At 46.0% G+C, this 24,855-nt stretch overlaps 1 protein-coding gene across 1 annotated transcript in view; it reads left to right on the plus strand.

Moving 5' to 3' along the window:
• LOC115080265 (vomeronasal type-2 receptor 26-like) overlaps positions 1-24,855 on the plus strand; it is a 35,505-nt gene that overhangs the window by 4,075 nt on the left and 6,575 nt on the right. The window contains exon 2 of the mRNA XM_029584419.1: positions 3,981-4,104. Coding sequence (XP_029440279.1) covers positions 3,981-4,104 — 124 coding nt within the window. The remainder of the gene's footprint in view (positions 1-3,980; positions 4,105-24,855) is intronic.

Here is a 24,855-nt window from a genome sequence, read left to right on the forward strand (position 1 = left end):
CTCTGAGGCTTTGACAAAATTGTTGAATTTATTGGGCCACCCCTGCCATTTCACTAAGCACTGCTTGTTCATATCCCTTTCTTTTACTTCCAAATTCTTATTTATATAGTACACCCTTTCTTGATCATGATTGACTTTAAATAGTTTTTTTCAGGATAAATGGATGCTTGCATGCTTTCTCCATCATAATATTGAATCTTGTATACAATGCAATGAACCCTGTTCAAAGTTCAAAACAACCATTATTATAAATATCTCATCGGCTCATTTTTGCTCATAGACCTTTTCAAAATTCCCTTTTATTATGGACAGTCTTACGTGGGATCTCTTTTTAAAAAGATTCTTATTGGGTTCAAACTCCAGTTTGGCTCCAAAGAGAGTTCAAAGGCATCACATCAACTTGCCTGCCCCGCAAACATCTGTGGTAACTATGGTTACAGTCGCTCACAAATGTCTGCATTACATCCCTATAGTGAAAAGTATTGTGTGCGTAAAGTATTTCCACATTTTAGTCTTTTAAGTTTTGTTAAACCTCTCTACCACAGCCACTTTAACATTGCTGTTGGTCACAAAATGATACACCCTTTTGATTTTTAACTAATCTTTCAGCAAGCTGTTTAAAAACACTTTGCCCCTGTCAGTCTGTATCTTTTGCGGTGTATGTCCAAGGCTAAATATCTTTATAAATATATTCATCAACGCATGCCCAGTCTTTGATTTTATTTATTTATTTATTTGTTTATTTATTTAGAGCTTTTTTTTATGCCGGCATTCATGATACAATCATATCATGCCGGTTTACAGATAACAAGGGGTGAAGTAACTTGGTACATATAACAAGTGCATAAGAAACAATAAAGTTACAATATAACAGGGTTGCTAGAACTGGGGGAGAAAGGAGACAGTAGTTAAATAAATTATACTGAAGTAAAATATTTACAATGAGCAGTAATTACATTATGCATCAATGGTCTGTTAATGGATGTTAGGCTCGGGAAAGGCTTGTTTAAATAGCCAAGTCTTAAGCCTTTTTCTGAATGTTAATAAGCATGGCTCTAGTCTGAGGTCCGGTGGTAATGTGTTCCAGAGAGAGGGGCCTGCCGTGGAAAAGGCCCGATTTCTGAGTTGTAGATGGTGTGTGGATTTGGTAGGGGGGATGAGCAGGGACCCTCTGTAGGCTTCTCTGATGGGTCTGGATGATGTATTTATTTATTGTATTTATTATTTTTATATACCAACATTCGATCTCAATCGAGATATCACACCGGTTCAACGGCAGCAGGACTCAAACCCTGGTCTCCTGGTTCATAGTCCACTGCTCTAACCACTAGGCTATTCCTCCTAATCCCCCTCCTGATAGGCGATTGAGGAGGATGGTATGGTTTACAGTGTCGAATGCCGCCGACAGGTCTAAGAGAATTATAAAAAAGATTGTCCTTTGTCCAAACCCATGGTGAGGTGGTCTGTTAGCGATAAGAGTAGGGTTTCAGTGCTTAAAGCCTTGCGAAACCCATATTGTGAGGGGTATAGTATTTCGTGATCTTCAAGGTAGTCTGAGAGTTGTGAATTGACCAGTTTTTCCAAAATCTTTGCTACGAAAGGCAGGTTGAAAATTGGGCGGAAGTTGTTGGGATTCTTGGGATCCAAGTCTGATTTCTTCAGTAGTGGTTTAAGAGAAGCAATTTTTAGGGCGTCAGGGAAGATTCTGACGCCCTATTCTGATGTGGTTTCTAACCACGAATGCCGGTATAGAAAAACCCTAAATAAATAATCACTTGCATCTGGACCTCGAATTCCCCCTCAATCTCCACCTCACCAACAGACCGACTAGAGAAATATATAAAGGAACCCTACAGACCCCACCTACAAAAGCCACACGCCTCAACTAAAGACCGATCCTTTTCAATAGCAGGCCCAACTATCTGGAACAACATCCCAGCTGACCTCAGAATGGAACCCTGCCTACCAACATTCAAGAAAAAACTTAAGACCTGGCTTTTCCGCCAAGCCTTCTCAGATACCCATGACACACAATAGTCGACAGAACTTCCTTTAGGAGCAATGGATTTCCATATTACCCCTAAGCCCAGAATAAGAGCCTCCTGACTGCTCTGTTTATACTAATAATTTCTCCGCTATCTCTAGCCTTTCCTTCCTTCCAGCAGTCTATGCCTCCAAGTTTAATTTCCCTGTTAAATGTAACTTTGCTTTTTCATGTTCAGCCTTTTGTTTTTGGTTACTGTTCTTGGTTCAGTTCCCCTATTCGATGTGAACCGACCTGATATGGTCTCTACTATGAAGGTCGGTATAGAAAAGTGTTAAATAAATAAATAAATAAATAAATAAGATTCCCTGTGTTAAGGAACAGTTTATGATGTCTGCTAGTGGTTTGGAGATGGTTTCAGGTATTAGCAGAAGGAGTTTTGACGGTATAAGGTCGAGGGGATGGGAGGAAGGCTTCATTTTCTTTAATAGAGACTGGATCTCTGAAGCGGTGGTAGGTTCGAATGCATCCAGCGAGGTTCTTTTGCTGAGGAGGTGGTAGGAGGTAGTAGGCGATGTAGGGCTAGGAGGTAGGAGGGTTAGGAGATTGGAGATTTTGCTTTGGAAGAATAGGGCTAGTTCATCAGCTTTGGCTTGTGCTTGTTCATTAGGGATAGGTGGTGTGTTATGTTGAGTTAACTCGGCCACGAAAGAGAAGAGTGCTTTTGCGTCAAAGGTAAGGTCGTGAATCTTGTGAGCGTAGAAATCCCTTTTTGCCTTTATGGTTGAGTTCCTGTAAAGATGGAGGGCAGATTTGTAGGCAGAAAGTGTGTTAGGACAAGGAGTTTTGCGCCATTTGTTTTCCTTTTTTCTGAGGAGTTATTTTAGATTTGTGGCCAACATTTATTTCAACAGAATGTCTATGACCATTAATATATATTTGAAGCCATCATTGTGAATGGCTAAAGATGAATATCCACTAAATCAGGGCTTCCCAAACCTGTCCTGGGGACCCCACAGCCAGTCAGGTTTTCAGGATATCCACAATGAATATGCAAGAGATACATTTGCATACCATGGATACTAAGTATATGCAAATTTATCTCATGCATATTCATTGTGGATATCCTGAAAACCCGACTGGCTGTGGGGTTGTTGAGTTCGTGGACCCTTGAACCGACTAGGACAGATGATGACACATTGTGAAAGGCACACAGTGGGTTTCAAAGCCGGGAGGTGGCACAGGCAGGAGACTAGGAGAATCTTCACCACTGGAGACCCGAGGTCCCTCCAGGAGGAGCCCGTGAGGACCCGCACCGCTTGGACTTACGAGCGATACTTGTGTTATCATCTGATCAATTATTTCTAAACCTCTGCCTTCCCCCTCTATCCCTGAGGGATGTTCGGGTGGGTTTTCATACTTTAGTCCTGGGTAGGTGCCCCAAATGGAAGGAGGGTGTTCCTCTTTACTGCCCCCCTCCCTTGTGTGAAACATTCCATGGTACCCGAGTATAAACATCCTAAAACATCAGATTGCAATACTCAGCCAATGAAAGCAGGAGGGTTGCCACACACAAAGGAGGGAGATTAATCTTGAAGCTTTTTTTCTATGCAACATTTCACCATCCTGTACTATTGAAGCCTGACAAATATTTGATGTTTCTAGCATAAGCCCTCTTTCCTCCAGCTTATTCATTTTGCATGTCTTAAGCCCCTCTTTGTACAGTTTCTGTTTCGGGCCTTTTATCATTTTAGTATTTATCTATTTATTTAAAGGTATTTATATACCGTTTTTCAAAACAAGGTTTTTTTTTGTCAAAACTGCTTCCATCTCAGCTGCTTCCATCCCCTCAGATCTCTTTTCCAGTTTTCATTTGTTTAAACCTTTCCCAGTGTGTCTTACCTTATGCACCTCTCTTGCCTGAAACAGAGAGACTCTTGGTTGTTTATTAATAGATAAATTTGCTCTGTTCCCCTCCACATTTCTCTCCGTTAAGGCTCCCGTCTCTGTCTGCAGTGAGAGCTGTGGTCCTGGGTTCCGGAAGGCCATTCTGGAAGGGCAACCTGCCTGCTGCTTTGACTGCGTCCCCTGCTCCAAAGAAGAGTTTAGTAACCAAACCGGTGAGTGAGCATATTTAGTACATTGGGGGGTTGGTATTAGAGGGTACAATGATTCCTTCTAGATCAGTTTAATGGACAAAAGCATTACATCCCCCCCTCAGCCGTCTCAATTGGAGAAGAGACGACTGAGGGGGGATATGATAGAGGTGTTTAAAATCATGACAGGTCTAGAACGGGTAGATGTGAATCGGTTATTTACTCTTTCGGATAATAGAAAGACTAGGGGGCACTCCATGAAGTTAGCATGGGGCACATTTAAAACTAATCGGAGAAAGTTCTTTTTTACTCAACGCACAATTAAACTCTGGAATTTGTTGCCAGAGGATGTGGTTAGTGCAGTTAGTATAGCTGTGTTTAAAAAAGGATTGGATAAGTTCTTGGAGGAGAAGTCCATTACCTGCTATTAATTAAGTTGACAGAAAATAGCCTCTGCTATTACTAGCAACGGTAACATGGAATAGACTTAGTTTTTCGGTACTTGCCAGGTTCTTATGGCCTGGATTGGCCACTGTTGGAAACAGGATGCTGAGCTTGATGGACCCTTGGTCTGACCCAGTATGGCATGTTCTTATGTTCTTATGTTCTTATGGTATGCAGCTACAGTTCTGAGCAAATGTTCACAGACAATCAAATACCAGCATATATATTAAAATCTTAAAAAGTAGATTTCCTAGTGAAGAATTGCCTTGTGTTTTATTTATTCTTGGCACGGTTCAAGAAACATACATAACTAAAACGAACGATATCTTCCAATTGATATCAATAACTGAAAAGACAAACTTAATTGAAACCATAGCTGTTGGTCGGTGGACCCTTGTGCTGAGACGAGGTTGGCACTACCTGCAGGTGGTAATCCCCAGCAGGTCCTCGTCATCAGGAGGTGGAAACTTGTTGGGTCTCTGTGGAGACCCACCAAGGAACCAGTAATTTGGAAACAGAATCCAGGAGACAGGAAACAGCCAGCACCCTAAGAGTGGGACCTGTTGCTGAGGCAAGGAAGGAGCGGCACAGTTGGGCTTAAATAGTCCCCCAACCAGACATCATCAGTTGGGGAGCGAGGCACGTGGACAGGAGTACCAGCAAGGGAGAGAGAAGCCAGCGATGGAGGTTTGCAGCCGGCGACCTCTATGCCCCCTTCTCTGTGCAAGTGTCTGAGCAGGTGTTTGTCTAGGCAGGCTCCTAGGAGTTCTCTTTTGGCCCAAAGCCCTCAGAGGAAATCAGGTATTCCCATCTCTTATGGCATCGCCTCACATCCAGGACTTTTATGTCCAGATTACATTCAGGTACGGTAGGTTAAGTTTATACCTGAGGCAATGGAGGCAATAGAGTGACAGTGGGACTTGAACCCTGCTCTCCTGAGCCAGACCCTGTCTCCTGGGTTGAATTGGGTTGCCACTCGCCGGTGTTGTCTTCTTTGCTTTCAGGGCTGCTTCTTGGATCATATTTTTGGTTCAAATCCAAAGTTCCTGAAGTGTCAAATGAGCCACTGGGGAAGGTTCTGAGAGCAGTATAGGAAGTGGTGGTGCGGGATTTTTCCCGTACATTAAAAGAAATAGAGAGGACCCAGTGTGCGGAATTCTTTTTTTTTTTTAATTTTATTTTTATTATGCTTTTTTAAATTTTACATATCAAGATAATGTTCTTCACATTAAAACATTGAAGCTCGGTAGAAAAAAACACATTTTTTTACACCATTAAAGTCAAACTTTTAACATTTATCCTACTTCATATTTCAAAAAGAAGATCCATCACAGAGAATATACTAATTAAACTATGGCATATTGCACTAGGGTCCTCAAGCCCTGCCATAGATAGAGTATGTCGAAACCTGCAGTGGTTTGGTGTCCAGGCTCATCCAATACCTGTTTGAAGGTCTGCATGAAGCATTGCAGATCCTGCAACAATGGGTCTCCTCGCTCCCACAGAGGAGAGGGCAAGGCCTTCCCATCCAGCAGAGGGAAGATAAGACATTGCCATGCTGGGTCAGACCAAGGGTCCATCAAGCTCAGCATCCTGTTTCCAACAGAGGCCAAACCAGGCCACAAGAACCTGGCAATTACCCAAGCACTAAGAAGATCCCACGCTACTGATGCAATTAATAGCAGTGGCTATTCCCTAAGGGGCGGATTTTAAAAGGCGCGCGAATAGCCTACTTTTGTTTGCGCTCCAGGCGCAAACAAAAGTACGCTGGATTTTAGTAGATACGCGCGGAGCCGCGCGTATCTGCTAAAAACCTGGATCGGCGCGCGCAAGGCTATGGATTTTGTATAGCCGGCGCGCGCCGAGCCGTGCAGCCTACCCCCGTTCCCTCCAAGGCCGCTCCGAAATCGGAGCGGCCTTGGAGGGAATCCTCTAACGCCCTCCCCTCACCTTCCCCTCCCTTCCTCTACCTAACCCACCCGCCCGGCCCTGTCTACACCTCCCCCTTACCTTTCTCCGGGGATTTACGCCTCCCGGAGGGAGGCGTAAATCCCCGCGCGCGAGCGGGCCTCCTGCGCGCCGGGTAGCGACCTGGGGGCGGGTACGGAGGGCGCGGCCACGCCCCCGGACCGCCCCGGGCCGTAGCCACGCCCCCGTACCCGCCCCCAAAACGCTGCCGACACGCCCCCGAAACACCGCGACGACCGGGCCCGCCCCCGACACGCCCCCCTCGGAGAACCCCGGGACTTACGCGAGTCCCGGGGCTCTGCGCGCGCCGGTAGGCCTATGTAAAATAGGCTTCCCGGCGCGCAGGGCCCTGCTCGCCTAAATCCGCCCAGTTTTGGGCGGATTTAGGCGAGCAGGGCTCTTAAAATCCGCCCCTAAGTAAACTTGATTAATAGCCATTAATGGACTTTTTCTCCAAGAACTAATCCAAACCTTTTTTGAACCCAGGTACACTAACTGCACTAACCACATCCTCTGGCAACAAATTCCAGAGTTTTATTGTGCGTTGAGTGAAAAAGAATTTTCTCCAATTAGTCTTAAATGTGCTACTTGCTAACTTCATGGAATGCCCCCTAGTCCTTCTACTATTTGAAAGTGTAAATAACCGATTCACATCTACTCATTCAAGACCTCTCATGATCTTAAAGACCTCTATCATATCCGTGACCGTGTCTCTGGGGAATTGGGCCAGCTGGAGGGAGAAATGCATAAAGCATAGAAAGCATAGAAACATAGAAATGTCGGCAGAAGAAGACCAAACGGCCCATCCATTCTGCCCAGCAAGCTTTCACTTATTTTTTTCATACTTATCTGTTACTCTTGGCCCTTATAAGTAACTTTTTGGTTCTATTTCCCTTCCACCCCTGCCATCGATGTAGATAGTAGTGCTGGAGCTGCATCTAAGTGAAGTATCTAGCTAATTGGTTAGGGGTAGTAACCACCGTAATAAGCAATCTACTCCCATGCTTGTTTACCCAGCCTGTGCAATTCAGTCCTTGTTGGTTGCCTGAATATAAATCCTCTTTTCTTCATTCCCCCTGCCGTTGAAGCAGTGAGCTGCACTGGATATGTATTCCAAGTGAAGTATCAGGCTTAATTGATTCGGGGTAGTAACCACCGTAACAGGCAATCTACACCCATGTTTGTTTATTTCAGTCCTTGTTTGTTGTTGGCTGAATATAAATTATCTTTTCTTCATTCCCCCTGCCGCTGAAGCAGAGAGATATACTGGATATGCATTGAAAGTGAAGTATCAGGCTTATTTGGTTTGGGGTAGTAACCGCTGTTACAAGCAAGCTACTCCCCTGCTTTTTTGTGGATGCAAATCCTTTTTTCCACATTCCTTCTTGCCGTTGGGGCATAGAGCAATGTTGGAGTCGCATTAACCGTGTGTATGTTTATTGAATAAGGATATTAATCTCCAGGTAGTAGCCGTCATTCACACTCGACATAAGTTAATTGTATCACTCACTGCTGTAAATAAGTTATAAGGTATAGAATGTACAATGTAAATAAGTTATAGTTTTTAAATTATCACACCTCTGCAGTCCTCCTGCTGTAAATACCTCCACCTCAATTATGGCTACTCTCCTCTACTTTCTCAGCTACTATCCCTTCCTCCTCTATCTATCCCCCTCACTCCCGCCCCCCTTTCTCACCTGCTCCCTCACCCGCTCCCTGTTTTTTGTAACTTTCCTCCTTTCTCAAGTTTTATTGTAAACCGGCGTGATGTGCCCACACGAACACCAGTATATTAAAAGCTGTTAAATAAATAAATAAAATAATTAAGCCACCCCCATGCCTTAGGGGTGTGCATTTGATTTTGACGTATTGGCAATCCGCAACGTATATGTCCCTATTCGTTATATTCGTGAGGAAGCAAAACATATTGCGACTCCCCATGAATATAACGTATCATCCATTTCATCTGTTTGGCAGCGCGTGCTTTTCTTCGCCGCCATTTGCAATTGGAGGACACCATTTGGGTGTATCCAGAGGCAAAAACCAGCCCTTTCCTGTGAGTCATTAGTGACCTCACAGCCCTGTCAGAGTGGGTCAGACAGGTTGGCATGGATACTGGAATGCAGCATATCAACGATAATATTTTGTGAAATGCACTGAATGCAGCCAATCGCGCTGTCATTCAGTGCTCGGTGATACTACATATACTTAAGCACACGGCATGCCACGCACTTTCTTTGCAGGGGTGGTGTGAGGAGGTGGTCTCTGTGGAAGGAGGCTGCACTCAAAGCTAGTCTGAGTTCAGAAATCTGTATTGAATTGCTAGCTAGGCTAGTTAGTAGAGAAAAAAAGATATTTATTCTTTATTTGGCTGCAGTGCCTGTGCCAGCTAGTACTGTTTGTTTTATAAGCAGTTTATTTAGGTGATCTGAGACGGTCTCTCTGTGCCAGGGAGAGAAGCTGCTAGCAGTGCAATTTTGTTTAATTCACCCATTTGGGTTTAATTCACCCATTTGGGTGTTGTGGCTGGGAGAGATATATTCAATTTTTAGCTAGTTTGATAGAATTTCCATTGGAAAATATATTTCATCGATTTTCCTGCTGTGCCAACAATTCCAGCTTTCTAAACCGAGTTTGTTTAATTCAACTCACTCAGTCTCTCTGTGCATTGGGCTTCAGTGGGCTGGCAGTTTAGCAGACTGAACTTTATTATTGGGACAGTCTGTGCAGTGAAATCCCCAGTCTACCTCTTTTGTGCTTACAAGCAAACTGTGTGTGTGTGTGCACACCACACACATTAGATTAGTGCATAGCAAGGCACTGTGACAGTGAGCAGTGGGTAGTTTAACAGACTGAACTTTATTATTGGGACAGTCTGTGCAGTGAAGTCCCCAGTCTGCCTCTTTTGTATTTACAAGCTATGTGTGTGCACACACATTACATTAGTGCATATCAATGCACTGTACCAGTGGGCCGGCAATTTAGCAGACTCAAGTATGTTATTGGGACAGTCTGTGCAGTGAAATCCCCAGTCTGCCTCTTTTGTATTTACAAGCTCTGTGTGTGCACACACATTACATTAGTGCATATCAATGCACTGTACTAGTGGACCGGCAGTTTAGCAGACTCATGTATGTTATTGAGACAGTCTGTGCAGTGAAATCCCAGTCTGCCTCTTTTGTGCTTACAAGCAAGCTGTGTGTGTGTGCACACCAGACACATTACATTAGTGCATAGCAAGGCACTGTGACAGTGGGCAGCCAGTAGATACTAGGCAGTGACATTAAATCCATAATGTCAGGGAAAGCTAGATGTGGTCGAGTGATTGGGACTGGTAGAAGAGGCACTTCAAAAGGCACAAGTACCAGTCCCCCATTAAAGTTAAAAAGGAACCTGTTGCAATCTAAACTCTTTGGAGGGGCAGGCAGTTCCATCCAGAAAAAAATGAAATCTGATCATGATGCATCCCCATCGCCACCACCTGTTTCTGACCCTGTAGTTTTGGAGGTGAGGGAAGGGGAGGCTGAGTCATGCCAGACAAAATGTTGACACACAAAAGCAGCAGGGGGACAGAAGTCTCAAATTAGACTTAGCATCGGCAGTGTAGTGCAGTCACTATTTGCTTCTGATTCAGATGAAGAATCATCTTGTCTGGGATTCTCATCAGAAAGAGAAGAAGTAATAGCTGACGAAGCTTTAGGAGTATCAGTTAGTCCTGTCTTAGCCTCCACTTCAGTGCAGCAGGGGAGAGATGAAACTGATGAGGAAGAGGAAGAGCAGTCAGCGCAGACACAGAGGGTGACTGAGGCCCCTGGCATTGCTTCTCAGGGTGCACCCACTACTTCAGCTCCAGTGCCAGATCCACCCCCAAGGCTTTAGAGAAGGGAGGATCACGAAAGACATCTGCAATCTGGAGCCACTTTAAAGTGACGGATGACCCGCATTTTGCTCACTGTAATTACTGTGGCAGGGCTATTAGCAGAGGCAAGCAAATGGGACATCTATCTAATTTTAGCATGACGCATCATATGAAGAGGCAACACCCAACAAGAGTACTGCCATCTGGGGATGGTGGCAGTACCAGTAAGGGGGACCCCTTCCAAGCAGCATAAAGTGGTTCAAAAGCAGCAGAGTCAGCCCACGCCCTCATCACCTTCTAGCAGTCAGGTGGCAGGCCAGTACCCCCCTGACATGTGGCAGAAGCAACAACCCACCATGGAGGAAATGGGGTGGAGCGGTAACGCTATCCCGGGGTAGGAGGCAGGCAGTCTCAAAAGTTGTAACCAGGAGCATTTTATTTATTTATTTATTTTTTATTTTTATATACCGAGGTTCTTATAGAGACTACAAATCACTCCGGTTTACATATAACGATAAACTGCCCAACAGAGATAAGGGGCTTTACATAGAACAGTGGCACATATGGAACAATATAACTGGATGACAATTTAACATAATGATAATAAATAATATAGTATAGTTTAACATTGTAATTAATAAAATTATGTAATATAATCTGTATAATTTAACTATTTAACTTGGATATAGTGACATATTAACCATGCCGAATATAAATAATAAGATAAAATGAATTTTTGAACTTAGAAATTGTAGTCCAGTTGCAGAGGAAAATATAAATAATAAGATTAATTTTTAGAACTCAAAGATTGTTGTCCAGTTGCAGAGACCTGATGGTGACCATAATTAGGGGATACTTCTTATTTGGGAAGACTTTCCGTCTTGGTAGGATTGTGAGTCTGGGAAGGCTTGTTGGAAAAGAAGAGTCTTTAGTCTTTTTTTGAACTCTTGATGATTGGGTTCAAGTCTTAGATTTGGGGGGAGCATGTTCCACTGGTGGGGGCCTGCTAAGGATAGCGCTCTTTTGCTCAGAGATGATTTTACTTGTTGGGCATGCAGTGTTCCTTTGTAAGCGCTTCTGATTGGTCTAGAAGATGTGTGCGGTTGGAGTTGAAAGCTTAACGTGATGGGAGCTATTTTGTTTGTCGCTTTGTGGATGATTGTGAGTACCTTATAGAGTATCCTTTGTTTAATGGGAAGCCAATGTAGGTTACTAAGGATTGGGGTGATGTGATCTTTTTTGTTAGTGCTTGTTAGAATTCTGGCAGCAGAATTCTGTACCATCTGTAATGGTTTGATCGTGTTGTTGGGTAGACCTAGTAGCAGGGAGTTGCAATAGTCGAGCTTAGATAATATAATGGATTGAAGTACTAGCCTGAAGTCGGAGAAGTAAAGGAGGGGTTTAAGTTTTTTGAGGACTTGCAGTTTGTAAAAGCAGTCCTTCGTGGTATTGTTTACGAACATTTTTAGGTTAAGATGATTGTCAAGCCATGCTCCAAGGTCTCTGACATCTGGTGAGAACATGTTATTAGCGTTTGGTAGAGAGAGGCTAGAAGAGATTGTGAGGGGATCCTGAGAGACAATGAGCATTTCGGTTTTATTGGCATTCAATACTAGGTTGAGGCTTGAGAGTAATTCCTTAATGGGCTGTAGGCATTCGTTCCAGTAAGTGATGGTTTTTTGAAGGGATTCTGTAATCGGGAGAAGGATTTGAATGTCGTCTGCATAGAGGTAATGGGTAAGCTTGAGGTTTGAGAGTAGGTGGCAGAGAGGGAGGAGGTAGATATTGAATAGGGTGGGAGAAAGTGAGGATCCTTGCGGGACTCCTTGCTCTGTAAGGATTGGATGCGATTCTTTGTTGTTTATCCTTACTTTGTAGAATCTGTTGCTTAGGAAGGAGTGAAACCATTTGAGAGCTGTGCCTTTGATCCCTATATTAGCTAGTTGGTCTATAAGTGTAGTATGTTTTACCGTATCAAACGCCGCTGAAAGATCAAGTAGAACCAGCAGGTAAGATTGTTTTTTCTCCAGGTTCACGAGGATGGTATCAGTGAGCGATAATAAGAGAGATTCGGTGTTTAGTCGTTTTCGGAAGCCATATTGAGCTGGGGATAGAATGTTATGATCTTCCAGATATTCTGACAGTTGCTTGTTGACAATTTTTTCCATCAGTTTGGCGATGAGTGGTAAGTTTGCAATAGGTCGGAAGTTAGCTGGGTCTGATGGAGAAGCATTGGGGAAATGATTGCCCTTGATGACCAGCCCTTGCAGTTAGTGGAGATTGTGGGTTTCATGCGTTTTCTGAAGGTCGTAGTTCCAAATTACAAAGTCCCCTCCAGAACCACATTTAGCAGAAAGGTCATCCCCAGCCTGTACAAGCAGTGTCGCAGTCGCATGCAAGCGCTGCTAGCTAAGGCAGAGGGGAGAGTGCATTTCACCTGCGATATCTGAACCACCATGAATGCTGCACACTCTTACCTCTCCCTGACAGCACACCGGTGGGACCTGGGTAAGGCAGGGGTAGGCAGCAGCTCTATTACTGAACAAGTATCAGGGTGGAGGTGGGCTTTACTGCATACCCACCTGACAGACCAGGCCCATACCTCAGCCGATATTCTAGCATGCATCAGACAGATGCTGGAGGGCTGGCAACTACACCAGTGAGACAGGAATCCTCAGGCAGGGTTCTTTGTCACAGACAATGATGCAAACATGGTTAAGGCAATAAACAACGGGCACTTTAAGAACATCTGATGTTTTGCACACACTCTGCACCTGGTATTGAAGTCAGCTCTGGGGTTCAGTCCAATGACAAAGAGAATGAATACCTGCATATTTTATTTATTTATTAAAGGCTTTTATATACCGACTTTCTTGATACAAATCAAATCAACTCGGTTTACATCGAACTAAGCTGTAACTATAACTAACCAATCAACAAGAGACAATTTAAAGGAGCATAAAGTTACATTATAACAAGGATGCCTTAACTGGGAGTAGGAAATAAAGAAAGGGAGAACGAAGATAAAGTACTATATGCATGGGAGGGAGGCAAGGAGCCGACCTCATGATAGCTTGTAAGTGTGATTTAGCATTTGTTTATTTACATAAGTGATGGAACAGTTCTAAGTCAGGATGTGGGGCTTGTAGTGGAGAAGGCTCGGCAGAACAGCCCTGTCTTTAGTTTCTTTTTAAAAGTTTGTATGCAAGTTTCCTGCCTAATGTCCGGAGGCATGGCGTTCCAGATGGAGGGGCCTGCGATAGAGAATGTCCGGTCTCTGATGTTTGAGTGGTGTACAACTTTCATTGGAGGAACATGTAAGGATCCCTTGTAGGCATCCCTTAAGGGTCTGGCCGTCGAGTGCAATTTGAGAGGGTGTAGTAGATCAAGAGGGGTCTGATGGTGAATATTTTTATGGATAATTGTGAGTGATTTATGAAGAATCATGAAGTTTACTGGGAGCCAGTGAAGATCTTTTAGAATGGGAGAGATATGCTCTCTCCGATTGGTATTCGTCAAAATTCTCGCCGCTGCATTTTGGAGCAACTGGAGAGGTTTTATAGTAGAAGCCGGGAGACCTTGCAAGATGGAATTGCAGTAGTCGATCTTGGGGAACAGAATGGCTTGGAGGACGGATCTGAAATCGTAATGGAATAGGAGCGGTTTGAGTTTTTTGAGTACTTGTAACTTGTAGAAGCACTCCTTTGTAGTGTGTTTTATAAAATGCTTTAGGTTCAAGTGACTGTCAATTATGACTCCAAGATCTCTAGCGTGGGATATTTGTAAGTTAGCTTGCGATTGGTGATGGAAGGGACTGCCTTCTGGAGTGATTAGCAAAAGTTCTGTCTTGGAAGTGTTGAGCATCAGGTTGAGGCTTGAAAGGTGATGGTTGATCGTTTGCAGGTGAGAGTTCCATAACCTGAGTGTTGAGTCCAGTAAGTTGGATATGGGGATTAAAATTTGAACATCATCTGCATATATATAGAATTTTAAGTTTTAGGTTTGAGAGTAGGTGGCAGAGAGGGAGAATGTAAATGTTAAACAGGGTGGGCGATAAGGAGGAGCCCTGGGGGACTCCGAATGGTGCGTTAGTGTGAGAGGATTCCTTGTTATTGATTATAACCTTATAGCCTCTATTGCTGAGGAAGGAGTCGAACCATCTAAGAGCTGAACCTGCAATTCCTATGTCTGAAAGCCGGTTTAGAAGGGTATTATGATTTACAGTATCGAAAGCTACAGAGATGTCGAGAAGAGCTAAGAGGAACGACTGTCCTTTATCAAAGCCAATGTATACTTGATCAAGGAGTGAGGTGAGGAGGGTTTCGGTATTGTGTTCTTTTCGGAAACCATATTGTGACGGGTGTAGAATATTGTGGTCTTCCAGGTAATTTGAAAGTTGCTTATTTACGATTTTCTCCATGATCTTAGCTACAAACGGGAGATTTGATATGGGGCGGTAGTTGTTAAGGTCGTCCGGGTCCAGGTTCGATTTTTTGAGTATGGGTTTGAGGGTGGCCAATTTGAGAGCATCCGGAATTGTTCCTTGTCAGAGAGAACAATTGATAATATCAGCTAGATATTTGGAGATGTATTCTGGTATGAGAATCATATATTTGGAAGGTATTTGGTCCAGAGTGTGGGTCGAAGATTTCATTCTTTTTATCAGGGTTTCCACCTCTATAGTGTGAGTAGGATCAAAGGATTCCAATCTTATGTCTGTGTTCGGTAGGTGGATGGTATCCGGAAGCAGTGAATTTGGGCTGGTAGGTAATTTGGCCAGGGTGTTGGAGATTTTGTTCTGAAAGAATAAGGCCAGATCATTGGCCTTCGATTGGGCTGTATCGTCTAGGATTGTAGGGGGAGCAGTTTTGGTGAGCTCCGATACATACGAGAAAAGAGCCTTCGCGTCATACATCATATTGTGGATACGGTGGGCATAGAAATCTCTTTTTGTTCGAAGTGTTGCCGTTCTGTAATGGTGGAGAGCAGCTTTGTATATGGATAGAGAAAGGGATTTGGGATTCTTCCTCCATTCTTTTTCTTTCCATCTTAGGTTTTGCTTCTGGGTGCGGAGCTCATTTGAGAATCATGGCTGCTTGTTTTTTGAGAAGGATTTATGGTTTTTTTTGACAGTGGGCATAAGTTATTGGCTATCATTTCAGTGATATTTTGCCATGAGATAATAGCAGAATTGGGGTTAGATAAATCCAGGTTAGAAAGTTCTTTGATCAGAGAGTTGCCGAGGTCTTCTGAAGGACATGGTTTCCTGTAGTACGGAGTGGTTGCCTGATGGGGAGCAGAAGATCCTGTCAATGACCTAATGGTAGAGGTGATCATGAAGTGGTCTGACCATGGAACTGGGAGGCATAGGGGGGTGAAAGTGGAGTGAGGTTGGAATTTGTGAAGATAAGGTCAAGGGTGTGACCTGTTTTATGTGTGGGTTGGTTGATGTATTGTTTGAAGCCCATGTCCGAGAGGGCTAATAGGAAGGCTTCGCAGTTAGAAGATCGAGGATTGGCATCGATGTGGAGATTAAAATCTCCAAGGATTATGGCTGGAGAATCTAGTTTTAAGTATTTGGCTATGACTTCTACCATAGGAGAATCATCTTGATCTAAAAGTCCAGGGGGAGCGTAAGTGAGGAGAATTTGGAGCGACTTAGATTTGAATAAGCCTACCTCCAGTTTAGGTATTGTATTGATAGGTTGTAGAGTGAGGTTAAGAAATGTTTTGGCAGCTATGAGGAGACCTCCCCCTTTTTTCTTTTTTCTGGGTAAGGAGAAGACATCATATATCTGTGTAGGCAGTTGATTTATTAAAACTGTGTCTGAGGGATTTGGCCAGGTCTCCGTGATGGCACAGATGTCTGGCCTGGCATCAAGCAGATAATCGTGAAGGATGTGGGTTTTTTTGGTAATTGACTGGGCATTGAATAGTGTTAAAGTGAATAGTGCCAGCCCAAGTAGTGTCATAAAGGGGGAGATCGTCACCGGAGTTAGATTTCTACGAGTTATGGGTTGGTATCGTAACGTTGGCTTAATCTTGAGGCAGGTGTTGTGATGTAATATGTGTATTGGGTATCCTAGCATCATGATAGGACTAGAGAGATCGTTTTGACAGGATTTGTCAGCAGATGGTGTCCTATGGGGTAATGGAAGTGGAGGATTGTGGAAGTATTCTTTGAGGGGATATGATTAATGTGCTTGGCTGTGCCAATCCTTAGCTGAATGAGTGGTGGAGAGGCTGGATGAATGCTGAGTTGGCTGATTGAAAGCTTGAGGTGGCTGATTGAGAGCTTGAGTAGTTGGATGGATGCTAGAGTGGCTGGATGGATGCTGGAGTGGCTGGATGAATGCTGAGGTAGCTGGTTGAATATTGAGGATCCTGGTAGGATGCCGAGGAGCCTGGTTGAATGCTGAAGTGGCTGGATGAATGCTGAGGTAGCTGGTTGAATGCTGAGATAACTGGATGAATGCTGAGGTAGATGGTTGAATGCTGAGATAACTGGATGAATGCTAAGAGGCCTCGAAGGATTTTGAGGTGGCTGGAAGAAATACTGGGGATAAATTGAGCTAGGTGTGTGCAGGACTCTCTAAATGGAATGTAAGGAGTGGCTGCAACTTCTATGGTCTGGTGCTTGTGGTGCGCACAAAGGGGCCTGCCCCTTTGTCGCAGCCTTTGGCGCGCGGCGCCGGGTGCGTCAGAAAATTTAAAGAGCCTCTGGGCCCTTTCTGATTGGTTGCTGGGGCTGCGGCTGTGATTGGCTGTTCCCTGGGAGCCGGTCAGAAGGAGGGACTCCCAGACGGCGGGCGGCACTGGAAGCCACGCGGTCAGATGCGGACCCACCGAGAGTAAGAGAGAAATTTAATGGCCTTACCCTGATGGGTCTGTGGCGCCGATTGCGCAGGCCTTCCCTCGAGACGGATGCTGCAGAGAAGAGGAGGATCGCCGGGTGCATCAGAAAATTTAAAGAGCCTCTGGGCCCTTTCTGATTGGTTGCTGGGGCTGCGGCTGTGATTGGCTGTTCCCTGGGAGCCGGTCATAGATTAATACAGAAGTGTTAATACAGAAGGTTAATACAGAAGTTAAGGTTAATACAGAAGTGCAGGAACATAGCAGTGCACTTCCACAGAAGTGTGAAGGTGGGGCAGGTTCTCTGACAAAAGCAGACTGATTTGGGGATACCTCACAAGCGTCTCATTCAAGACATTGCCACCAGTGGAATTCCACCTTTATGATGCTCAAGAGGTTAGTGGAGCTGCAGACAACCCTTCATGAACTTTCTGGTACAATGGACATAGGTATGCAGAATCCCCTAGAGCATCATGATTGGTTAGTCATGAGTCAGCTGGTAAAAATCCTGCAGCCCTTCAAGGATGTCACAGAAGAGATGAGTTCCAGAAGTGCCACTTTGGCTGACATCATCCCTATAGTTAATTTCCTGGATGAACATTTGGAGGCTTTTAAACAGGAAAAGGGAATGACAGTTGAGGTGCTGCATTGTCTGGACGTTTTGCAGCAGCAGGTGGAAGAGAGATTAAGGCCTTTAACAGAATAGAACACATACATGCTCGTCACAGTCCGTGATCCCCATGTGAAAGGAAAACTCGCCCTACAGTACGATTGTCTCTTATTGGTGAAGAACCTGCTGTTAGCAAAAGTCCGTGAAGGGGAACGCCATAGGCAGAGACAGATTAGGTGTGAAGCAGAGGTGGAAACAGTGGGCACGCAAGAGAGTTGTGCTGCTAACCTAAGCAGGAGCAGCACTCTGTCAGCGACAGATAGTACTTCCTCCTCCTCCTCCACTTCAGAACTCCAAAGGCATGTTGCCCATAAAGATTCATCTGTTGTGCGACGGGCGAGAGAGAAGGCAGCTGGCATGAGTGCCTCTCAGCCCACCCAAGCAAAGGAGACACCAGCACAGTTGTCAGTGGCATGGTATCTCTCAGAGCCGACAGAGAACATGCAGACAGATCCGCTGGCATATTGGGCACACAGGTCCACTATCTGACCACACCTAGCTAAAGTGGCTCAGCGATATCTGTTATGTCCACCAACCAGTGTGCTCAGTGAATGTGTCTTTTCAATGACAGGGGATACCATGAGTCCTCACCGCTCAAGGCTGGCACCAGAGTTGATGGAAATGCTAGTGCTTTTGAAAGTAAACCTGCCTTTGCTTGGGTTTCCAAATTTTCCCTGTGAATGGCAAGATGAATTAAAGCGATTGAAAGCCTTGCAGTAGCTCCAACTGGCTCCTATGCTCCTGCTCCAGATAATATAAGCAGTGCAGCGCATGTACCTGACCTGAAATGCTGTGCCTGTCCATCCACTGTCCAGGCCGTATGTCCGTACAAGGGCCTGACCTCAAATGCTGTGCCTGACTGTCCACTGTCCAGGCCGTATATCCCTACAAGGCCCTGATCTCTAATGATGTGCCTGTCCGTCCACATTTGGAATATAAGCACATAAAAAGCTGACTTAAGATATTTGGACCTTACATATTTCATAAGCTCAATATTTTTCATGACCTTGCCAACAGTAATGTTTCAAGTACTATTGAAAACGGGTGGTAGTTGCACACTAGTTCATCCTCTGTGTTCCCATTGTTTACAGAGGCACTGTGTAAACCACAAAGTCAACATAGGTTGATATTGTAGATTTTGAATTGAGTAGCGGTTTACTTATTTCTGAGAGCTCTTCATGTTCCTTTGTCATCAGCTGAAGTGTATAAGTACAGTTAATAGCTTCTGGGTATTCAAAAATAATCTCCAGCTCAGTTCTTGCTCCACAAATGGCAGCCTCTATTGCTCTAAAAGCATCCTCTGTTGAATTATCTTTCAGAAATGAAAAAGATGCCATTTTCTTCTGGCAGTGAACCAGTTCAGGAAGAAGAGACAGGTCAAACCACAACATACCTGCACAAAGGGAATCCTCTATTGCTGTGCCTGTCCATCCAGGCCTTATGTCCCTAGGTGGGATTGACCTATGCCCTAGAATGCTGTGCCTGTCCGTCCAGGACAGGCACAGCATTCTAGGGCATAGGTCTGTTCCTACAAGTCTTTGACCTCGAATGCTGTGCCTGTTCGTCCAGACCTCATGTCCCTACGTGGGATTGACCTTTGTCCTCGACTGTTGTGCCTGTTTGTCCAGGCCTTATGTCCCTAGAAGGGTTTGACCTCTGTCCTCGATTGCTGTGCCTGTCTGTCCGGGCCCTATGTTCCTACAAGTGTTTGACCTCGATTGCTGTGCCAGTACGTCCAGGTATTATGTCTCTAGGTGGGCTTGACCTCTGTCCTTAACTGCTGTGTCTCTCCATCCATGGCTTATGTCCCTACCAGGGTATGACCTCGATTGCTGTGCCTGTCTGTCCAGGCCTTATGTTCCTACCAGTGTTTGAACTTGAATGCTGAGCCTGTTCATCCAGGTCTTATGTCCCTAGGTAGGATTGACCTCTGTCCTGTATTGCTGTCCCTGTTCGACCAGGCCTTATGTCGCTACAAGGTTTTGACTTTGATTGCTGTGCCTGTTCATCCAGGCCTTATGTCCCTAGCAGGGTTTAACCTTGATTGCTGTGCCTGTCATCCAGGCTCTATGTCCCTAGGTGGGACTGACCTCTGTCCTAGAATGCTGTGCCTCTCCGTCCAGGCCTTATGTCCCTACAAGGGTTTGACCTATGTCCTCGATTGCTGTGCCTGTCTCTCCAAGCCTTATGTTCCTACAACTGTTTGACCTCGTTTGCTGTGCCTGTCCGTCCTGTATTTATATCCGTAGGTGGGATTGACTCTGTCCTCGACTGCTTTGACTGTCTGTCCAGGCCTTCTGTCCCTAGGTGGGATTGACCTCTGTCCTAGAATGCTGTGCCTGTTCGTCCAGGCCTTATGTTCCTACAAATGCTTGACCTCGGTCCTCAATTGCTGTGCCTGACCGCCCAGGCCTTATGTCCCTACGTGGGATTGACCTGTGTCCTCAAATACTATGCTTGTTTATCCAGGACATATGTCCCTAGGTGGGATTGACTCTGTCCTCGACTGCTTTGCATGTCCATCAAGGCCTTATGTCCCTACGTGGTATTGACCTCTGTCCTCAATTGCTTTGCCTGTCCATCCAGGCCTTATGTCCCTAGGTGGGCTTGACCTTTGTCCTCAATTGCTGTGCCTGACCGCCCAGGCCTTATGTCCCTATGTGGGATTGACCTGTGTCCTCAAATACTATGCCTATTCATCCAGGACATATGTCCCTAGGTGGGATTGACTCCTTCCTTGACTGCTTTGCCTGTCTGTCCAGGCCTTATGTCCCTACGTGGGCTTGACCTCCGTCCTCAATTGCTGTACCTGTCCATCTAGGCCTTATGTCCCTACCAGGGTTTGACTTCGATTGCTGTGTCTGTCTGTCCTGGCCTTATGTTCCTACAAGTGTTTGACCTTGACTGCTTTGCCTGTCCATCCAGGCCTTATGTCCCTAGGTGTGCTTGACCTCTGTCCTGTATTGCTGTGCCTGTTCGACCAGGCCTTATGTCCCTAGGTGGGATTGACCTCTGTCCTGTATTGCTGTGCCTGCTCGACCAGGCCTTATGTCCCTAGGTGGTATTGACTCTGTCCTCGACTGCTGTGCCTGTTCGTCCAGGCCTTATATCCCTACAAGGGTTTGACCTATGTCCTCGATTGCTGTGCCTGTCTCTCCAGGCCTTATGTTCCTACAACTGTTTGACCTCGTTTGCTGTGCCTGTCCGTTCTGTATTTATGTCCCTAGGTGGGATTGACTCTGTCCTCGACTGCTGTGCCTGTTTGTCCAGGCCTTATATCCCTACAAGGGATTGACCTCTGTCCTAGAATGCTGTGCCTGTTCGTCCAGGCCTTATGTTCCTACAAGTGCTTGACCTCGAATGCTGTGCCTGTCCATCCTGGTCTTATGTCCCTAGGTGGGCTTGACCTCTGTCCTCGACTGCTTTCCCTGTCCGTCCAGGCCATATGTCCCTACATGGGCTTGACCTAGGTCCTCAATTGCTGTGCCTGACCGCCCAGGCCTTATGTCCCTACGTGGGATTGACCTGTGTCCTCAAATACTATGCCTGTTCATCCAGGACATATGTCCCTAGGTGGGATTGACTCTGTCCTCGACTGCTTTGCATGTCCATCAAGGCCTTATGTCCCTATGTGGTATTGACCTCTGTCCTCGATTGCTTTGCCTGTCCGTCCAGGCCTTATGTCCTTAGGTGGGCTTGACCTTTGTCCTGTATTGCTGTGCCTGTTCGTCCAGCCTTATATCCCTAGGTAGGATTGACTCCTTCCTCGACTGCTTTGCCTGTCTGTCCAGGCCTTATGTCCCTACGTGGGCTTGACCTCTGTCCTCGATTGCTGTACCTGTCCGTCTAGGCCTTATGTCCCTACCAGGGTTTGACATCGATTGCTGTGTCTGTCTGTCCAGGCCTTATGTTCCTACAAGTGTTTGACCTCGACTGCTTTGCCTGTCCGTCCAGGCCTTATGTTCGTAGGTGGGATTGACCTCTGTCCTGTATTGCTGTGCATGTTCGTCCAGGCCTTATGTCCTTATAAGGGTTTGACCTCGATTGCTGTGCCTGTCCATCCAGGCCTTATATCCCTAGGTGGGATTGACCTCTGTCCTAGAATGCCGTGCCTGTCCGTCCAGGCCTTATGCTCCTACAAGTGTTTGACCTCAAATGCTGTGCCTGTTCATCCAGGCCATATGTCCCTACAAGGCTTTGACCTTGAATGCTGTGCCTGTTTGTCCAGGCCTTATGTCCCTACGTGGGATTGACCTGTGTCCTCAACTGCTGTGCCTGTTTGTCCAGGCCTTGTGTTCCTACAAGTGTTTGACATCGATTGCCTTTCTGTCCAGGTCTATGTCCCTAGGTGGGCTTGACCTTTGTCCTCGACTGCTTTGCCTGTCCGTCCAGGCCTTCTGTCCCTATCAGGGTGTGACCTCAATTGCTGTGCCTGACTATCCAGGCCTTATGTTCCTGAAAGTGTTTGACCTTGATTGCTGTGCCTCTCCATCCAGGCCTTATGTCCCTAGGTGGGCTTGACCTCTGTCCTCGACTGCTTTGCCTGTCCGTCCAGGCCTTCTGTCCCTAGGTGGGATTGATCTCTTTCCTAGAATGCTGTGCCTGTCCATCCAGGCCTTATGTTCCTACAAGTGTTTGAACTCATATGCTGTGCCTGTTCGTCCAGGTCTTGTGTCCCTCGGTGGGATTGACCACTGTCCTGTATTGCTGTGCCTGTTCGTCCAGGCCTTATGTCCCAATAAGGGTTTGACCTTGATTGCTGTGCCTGTCCATCCAGGCCCTATGTCCCTAGGTGGGATTGACCTCTGTCCTAGAATGCTGTGCCTCTCCATCCATGCCTTATATTCCTACAAGTGTTTGACCGCGATTGCTGTGCCTGTCCATCCATGTCTTATGTGCCTAGGTGGGATTGACCTCTGTCCTAGAGTGCTGTACCTGTATGTCCAGGCCTTATGTTACTACAAGGTTTTGACCTCGAATGCTGTGCCTTTTCATCCTCGCCTTATGTCACTGGGTTGGATTGACCTCTGTCTTGTATTGCTGTGCCTGTTCGTCCAGACCTTATGTCCCTACAAAGGTTTGACTTCGATTGCTCTGAATGTCCTTCCAGGCCTTATGTCCTTGTGTTGGATTGACCTGTGTCCTCAACTGCTGTGCCTGTTCGTCCAGGCCTTATGCCCTACTATGGTTTGACCTCTCTCCTCGATTGCTGTGCCAGTCTGTCCAGGCCTTATGTTCCTACAAGTGTTTGACCTCGATTGCTGTGCCTGTCCGTCTAGGTATTATGTCCCCAGGTGGGCTTGACCTCTGTCCGCGACTGTGTGCCTCTCCATCCAGGCCTTATGTCCTTACAAGTGTTTGACCTCAATTGCTGTGCCTGTCTGTCCTGGCCTTATGTTCCTATAAGTGTTTGACCTCAGTTGCTGTGCCTGTCCATCCAGGCCTTATGTCCGTAGGTGGGATTGACCTCTGTCCTTGACTGCTTTGCCTGTTCGTCTGTGCCTTATGTCCCTAGGTGGGCTTGACTTCTGTCCTATATTGCTGTGCCTGTCCATCCAGGCCTTATGTCCTTAGGTGGGTTTGACCTCTGTCCTAGAATGCTGTGCCTGTCCATTCAGGCCTTATGTTCCTACCAGGGTTTGACCTCCATTGCTTTGCCTATCTGTCCAGGCCTTTTGTTCCTAGAAATGTTTGACCTTGAGTGCTGTACCTGTCTGTCCAGGCCTTATGTCCCTAGGTGGGCTTGACCTCTGTCATCTACTGCTTTGCCTGTCCGTCCAGGCCTTATGTTCCTAGGTGGGCTTGACTTCTGTCTTCTATTGCTGTGCCTGTTCGTCAAGGCATTATGTCCCTAGGTTGGATTGACTCTGTCCTCGACTGCTTTGCCTGTCCGTTCAGGCCTTATGTCCCTACGTGGGAGTGACCTCTGTCCTCAACTGCTTTGCCTGTCCATCCAAGCCTTCTGTCCCTAGGTGGGATTGACCTCTGTCCTAGAATGCTCTTCCTGTCTGTCCAGGCCTTATGTTCCTACAAGTGTTTGACCTCGAATGCTGTGCCAGTTCGTCCAGGCCTCATGTCCCTACATGGGATTGACCTTTGTCCTCGACTGCTGTGCCTGTCTGTCCCGGCCTTATGTTCCTATAAGTGTTTGACCTCAGTTGCTGTGCCTGTCCATCCAGGCCTTATGTCCGTAGGTGGGATTGACCTCTGTCCTTGACTGCTTTGCCTGTTTGTCTGTGCCTTATGTCCCTAGGTGGGCTTGACTTCTGTCCTATATTGCTGTGCCTGTCCATCCAGGCCTTATGTCCTTAGGTGGGTTTGACCTCTGTCCTAGAATGCTGTGGCTGTCCATTCAGGCCTTATGTTCCTACCAGGGTTTGACCTCCATTGCTTTGCCTATCTGTCCAGGCCTTTTGTTCCTAGAAATGTTTGACCTTGAGTGCTGTACCTGTCCGTCCAGACCTTATGTCCCTAGGTGGGCTTGACCTCTGTCCTCTACTGCTTTGCCTGTCCGTCCAGGCCTTATGTTCCTAGGTGGGCTTGACTTCTGTCTTGTATTGCTGTGCCTGTTCGTCAAGGCATTATGTCCCTAGGTTGGATTGACTCTGTCCTTGACTGCTTTGCCTGTCCGTTCAGGCCTTATGTCCCTACGTGGGAGTGACCTCTGTCCTCAACTGCTTTGCCTGTCCATCCAAGCCTTCTGTCCCTAGGTGGGATTGACCTCTGTCCTAGAATGCTCTTCCTGTCTGTCCAGGCCTTATGTTCCTACAAGTGTTTGACCTCGAATGCTGTGCCAGTTCGTCCAGGCCTCATGTCCCTTCGTGGGATTGACCTTTGTCCTCGACTGCTGTGCCTGTCTGTCCCGGCCTTATGTTCCTATAAGTGTTTGACCTCAGTTGCTGTGCCTGTCCATCCAGGCCTTATGTCCGTAGGTGGGATTGACCTCTGTCCTTGACTGCTTTGCCTGTTCGTCTGTGCCTTA

This window comes from Rhinatrema bivittatum, chromosome 19, assembly GCF_901001135.1.
Source record: "Rhinatrema bivittatum chromosome 19, aRhiBiv1.1, whole genome shotgun sequence".
NCBI lineage: Eukaryota > Metazoa > Chordata > Amphibia > Gymnophiona > Rhinatrematidae > Rhinatrema > Rhinatrema bivittatum.